Source organism: Haliaeetus leucocephalus, unplaced genomic scaffold (assembly GCF_000737465.1).
Source record: "Haliaeetus leucocephalus isolate CR32 unplaced genomic scaffold, Haliaeetus_leucocephalus-4.0 Scaffold702, whole genome shotgun sequence".
In the NCBI taxonomy this organism is placed as follows: Eukaryota; Metazoa; Chordata; class Aves; order Accipitriformes; family Accipitridae; genus Haliaeetus; species Haliaeetus leucocephalus.
The window spans coordinates 670,712-676,269 of record NW_010973138.1 but is presented as its reverse complement, the minus strand read 5'-3'; the positions used below and the strand labels follow the sequence as shown (position 1 = coordinate 676,269).

At 41.4% G+C, this 5,558-nt stretch overlaps 1 protein-coding gene across 1 annotated transcript in view; it reads right to left on the bottom strand.

The window, feature by feature from the left end:
- The window catches only part of LOC104839767 (CD276 antigen homolog), a 5,413-nt gene extending 2,541 nt beyond the window's left edge, over positions 1-2,872 (bottom strand). The window contains exons 1-2 of the mRNA XM_010580240.1: positions 2,566-2,872; positions 1,341-1,376 (exon numbers count right to left, since the gene is read on the bottom strand). Of these exons, the coding sequence (XP_010578542.1) occupies positions 1,341-1,376; positions 2,566-2,815 (286 nt within the window). The 5' untranslated portion in view covers positions 2,816-2,872. The remainder of the gene's footprint in view (positions 1-1,340; positions 1,377-2,565) is intronic.
- Between the last annotated feature and the right edge of the window lie 2,686 nt (positions 2,873-5,558).

The window sequence follows — 5,558 nt, the reverse complement described above, 5'->3', positions numbered from 1 at the left end:
CCCCCCAACCCCCCCCCCCCCCCCCCCCAAAGAAAATACCTCTTCATGTTAAGAAATAGTTTATATTAACGAAAAGCTGTCAAAAAGTTTTTGGCTGAGTCAAACAGAGATATATCTATCTCCTTTAAATACAGCCTACTTACCTTTTCGTTTTGAAAATCTTCCACTGCTACTGCATTAAAAAGGCTTGACCCTTGGTAATTTCTTATTTCTTGTGGAAGGTAACAGCTAGAGATATTCTAGCTCCTGTTCTGTTTGCTTTTATAACGTTATAATGTGGTGCTGTGTCACTGATGGCACATGATAACCATCTCAAATTTAACTTAATATCTTTTAAAGACCTTTAAGCCAGCTAGAGGAGCTGTCTTAGGTCTAAAAAAGGATATTTCCTGTAATTTTTCAAGTTGTTTATTGCTTATGAAGTACTGATCTGATTTTTTCTGTGTGGTCATGAGATAAAATACTGGAACATTTCTCTTCCTTAGTTTCTATTTGAGTTTATTGCTACTTGATATGGCTGTAACATCGTATTGTCACTGAACTTACTATGTTAACTCTAATATAATTATTGTTATGTAATGGATTGTATCTTTCAGCTACACTGAGTAAAATACCAATTGCAGCTATTGATTTTTATATGACAAAATGTTACAGGTTCGATACCAATTTAAGATTTTGTAGAGCTAATAAGATTAATTTGGCTTATAAGCAGGATTTTTATGGGAGAATTTACTGACAATGGCATGTCAGAGCTGGACAGCCTTTCTGTATTGTATTCACTCCGGCAGTGTTTACAAGTGACCCTAATGTAGTTACTTCTCTGAAATGATTAAACCTAGACATTAGCATCTGCACTATACTTAAGAATTGCCTTTGGATGAGATCTACTTTAATTTTCCCAGAAGAGCTTATATGGAGTCATTAATCATGTATTTTTAGAATATTTATTACCTTATTTACCCCAAAAGACCCCCAAATCTCTTGGTCTGGTAGTTCATTCACACCAAGGTAATTTACAAAGGCCTTAACTGCCAGAACCAAATGGCTTTCATGTTACTTGGGTTTTCTTGCTTTTTATGATGCCCATAATGGTGAGTAGCTTTACGGACTAGTAACCGCTGGCACTTCAATATTCTTTCTGCAGTCTAGGTCTGTCTTAGTGGTGGAGATATTTTTACCTGTCTGGGACAGCTGTATTTTGCTAGACTTGGTAAGAAAGAACAAGCACCATAAGTCTACTGGACTTTCTCTATTCAGCACATTTTACCAGTCTTGCAAATTCACATTAAAGCACTGGATAATCACTTAGACACTTAGCAGGTTAAGGAGTATGGCCTTACCGGAAGGGGAAGGAGCCTCCTCAATGCTAGATGGAGCTGGAAAAAAACATAATAATCAAAGTTATTTGTTTGAGCCTAGAACAGAAAAAGGGTAGTGATAATTGATCTAAGGGTTAGTGGTTTTTTTCTGAGAAAGAATACATTTGTCAAACAAATTGAAAGTTGAATTATGATCACAGAATTAAATCAGAGTAAGACACCTTATTGCTCCCAAAATTAGATGATGAAAACATTGATTCTGCATTTTTAAAACACTTTTTTTTATTTTGAAAACTGCTAAATATTTCACTTTGAAATTTTCTGAACTAATGTATTTCACTTTACATTTTAAAAACATTTTTCTCTTCAGAATGATGTGCATGAAAACAAAGATATTAGAGCGCTTATATGACTTGAAAACAGAATTTTTCTATTTTAAGCAGAATTAAATGTGTGTGGTTGACCATAATGAAAGTTTCCAGCTGAATTATTCAAGCAAGACACCTTAAAAAACTATGATTCGTTTTGATATCTATACCCTTTTTTTAATTTGCTTTTTCAGTTGGTCAGCTAGTCAAACCCAATGCCCCATCATTCTGCTGGCCATGCTTGTAGGTAGTTCAAACGTGTTAGCTCGGTTGTTTGGCGTTATTCAAGCATGTGTTATGGTCTCACTCATTTTCCTAAGGAAGAAAAAATAATAATTCTTGTTGCATGTGTCCAGCCTTGCCACCAGATCTAGATCTTCCAGCTGCAAGGGAAAAGGTAATTAGCAACTGCCTGTCTTTCATCTGAAAGGGTATATGGCCTGGACTTTGGATCCAATTGCCAGAGATAAAACTAATCCTGCTTCACAGACCCAAGTGCAAACAATGAAACAAACCCCTGTTCCTCTGGGACAAGGTCAATCCAGGACAGTACAAACCGATAAATAATCAAATGCTTAAAAGTCAGGAAGACCTCATTATTCATTAATGTCTTCTGTGAAGGGAGAGGGAAGAGGCAGGTGGCTTGCCTTCAGGAGTCCTGCTGCTTCTGTGGATACGCTGCGCTGAAGCTGAACAAAGATGCTTTTTTTTTTTTTTCCCCTTTTTACTTATTCTTTCAACAAAAGCAAGGAACAGAGTGAAACTGAGTGAAGATTTGCTTTAAAAATTGAAGTCATCCCAGTCGATGGCCATACATGGCTTGTCAACAAGAAATGCTGCCCTCGACTCCCTCCCTCTGAACTAAAAAAAAATCTTACCTGATACAATGAGTTTAATTTTAGATTTCTGTGTTTTGTTGAGAAGATCCCCAGTCTGTCTGTAGATGCAAGTATATACAGCTGTGTCGAGTAATTGGACGTTGGAAAGCTTTAAGGAAAAGTTGCCATGCTTCATCTGGTCCAAAAAAAGACTAGTTCTGCCATGGTAACGTGGATCCTGCAACTCCAGCAAATCCTGTCCATTGCGAAAAAAGTGCACTAAGACAGATTCTATCTGCCAGTAGAGCATTAAATTGGAAGAGATCAACTCTCCAGGAGAGGTGGTGGTGCAAGGCAAAATGACAGTTTCTCCGACAAATGCATGGCTCGTTGTGTCTGGTTGACCTGGAATAAAAAACAGACAACTTTCTCAGTGCACAGCAGAGCTAGGGACACCAGGTTTCCTATGATTTGGCTTTGTCGCATCATTACTGCCTCTCCTCTTCCCCCTTCTTCTGCCTATGTCCTCCTGCTCCCAGCCAGGCAGGAGGCAGTATGTGCTATGCCAGGACTGAGGGCCACGTATGCTCAGTGTCTATCCAGCTGTGCAGCAGGACAGATGTTGCTGTGTGAAAGTTGCCTTCACTTTGTCAGTGTGGGTGCTGCTTGAACTCGTCTCCTTAGCTGGTGATTTTTCTCCCAGCTTCTGGGAATCTTGGTCTTTGAGATCAGGTGTCTGATTTGATTTTAATTAATTGGTCAGTTCACAAGAGGAAAAGGGGATGCAGGGAAGTGAAGATGGGCAGATATGATTAATAAGCAAGTTTTGGTTTTGTAGGAAGTCTGGCTGAAAAAAGGAGAAGCGTGAAAAGGGTGTTGCATCAGCAAGAGAAAAGTCCTGGATGAATTTGGTCTCCTGCAACTCCCACTGCTCACCTATCAGATCATGGCTCCCCATTTGTACATAATGCGCTAGAGGCTCCTGTCTCCCTTCCCCTGTGTCATGGTTTAACCCCAGCCAGCAACTAAGCACCACGCAGCCGCTCACTCACTCCCCCCCCACCCAGTGGGATGGGGGAGAAAATCAGGAAAAGAAGTAAAACTCATGGGTTAAGAATGGTTTAATAGAACAGAAAAGAAGAAACTAATAATGATAATGATAACACTAATAAAATGACAACAGTAGTAATAAAAGGATTGGAATGTACAAATGATGCGCAGGGCAATTGCTCACCACCCGCCCACCAACACCCTGCCAGTCCCCGAGCGGCGATTCCCCTTCCCCACTTCCCAGTTCCTAAACTAGATGGGACGTCCCATGGTATGGAATACACCGTTGGCCAGTTTGGGTCAGGTGCCCTGGCTCTGTCCTGTGCCAACTTCTTGTGCCCTGGCTGGGCATGAGAAGCTGAAAAATCCTTGACTGTAGTCTAAACACTACTGAGCAACAACTGAAAACATCAGTGTTATCAACATTCTTCACATACTGAACTCAAAACATAGCACTGTACCAGCTACTGGGAAGACAGTTAACTCTATCCCAGCTGAAACCAGGACACCCTGCGACGTCTTGCAGAGGGTCTGACAGAACAGGGCTTTTTTCTGCAGGTCTGGCTTGGTGCACTCTTGCCAACACCTTTCCTGTGGCCTCCCATACTCTGGTAGAGTCATTCTCCCAGTACCCCAGAAAGAAGGTCTGTCATTCCCACTTTAGGTAAATGACTTTTCCAAGGCCTCGGGGAGACAGATACTTTGTACGGGTGGCCTGGACATCAGGCAGAGATGTTACCAACCAATTCCAGCACGTGCAAGAACCGGGGTGAGGGTCGCCTGCTGGTGGACAACCAGGCGGACAGGCAGGGCAGGAAGCCAGATGAATCTCACTTAGACACACTGCTCATTTAGTAACTTTGATACTAATTATTTTTATAAATTCTTCCAAGTTAGTTGAAACTATACTAAAACTTGCAGAAATGGGGGAGTCTGCCACTATCATGTAGGAAAACTCTTACTAGGTTGTGGTGGTATATTTTCTAGGGGAAGACCAGGTTATGTAAGAAGGTTTCTATGCATTTATAAAGCATGGACAACTAGGTGTTTTCAACACAGAATGTGGGCTTAAATTAACACTTTGACCAAACCTGTTTCATAAAATGATTTTATAAATTAAAATGCAAATGAATTAATTTGGATGGAAAACTCATCCCCAGCAGGGAGCAGAACAAAAGCAGCATGACTCTGCAATTGTGCCAAGAAAAGCTAAAATTCGCTGTGTGTCGTGGTTTAACTGTGAAACAACTCAATCTGTTTTCACGGCCAAATTTCTGTGAAGCGTAAGGGGTAAGTAATCAGACTAAATGTAGAAATAAATGTTCTTGGTTGCAGTGTTGACATTCCTGTGTTCTAGGCCTGCACTAGCTCTGTGCATATATTGGGCTGAAGACCAGTTCCCCCTTGAAGTCACTGACATCAGCCAGGGCTCGGCTTGTTACATGCTCGGGCCTCTGTTTCCACATTAATCAGTGTCTGTTTTGAGGCTTGTTTGGTGTCACATTGTGTCCATCCAGACGTCAAAGAAGGAAAAGTATAATTCAGAAAGCTAGATCACAAAGCCAATTAAGTGTCTTCATTTATAACTCTATCACCAAACATCTGCTTTCCTTAGGTTTTCAGATTTTTCAGCTGAAAATCCCACTCCACTTTTGCCCAGCAATGTAAACTTTTTGCTGAAAAAAACACTTGTCCCCAGTACTATTTCTGGCTGCCGGTGGAAGGAGACTCCTCTTACTGTGTGGGGAGCTCAACCATTTTCAGGCTGTACCAGTTGCTGACCAGGTTTTGCTTCTCAAGGGGAACCTGAATTATAACAGTATCCAAACAAGGGTCTTATTTTATTTAAGATAAACCTTAGCCTCCGCTGTATTGTACCCTTACTGCCACAGCACGTACGACCCTACGCTCCCCAAGGAGACTGCCTCAGCCCTGCAATTAGTGACATACCCAGCCAGGGCCATTAGCTGTGCCCAGCACACCGCGAAGGTCCAGCGCCAGCC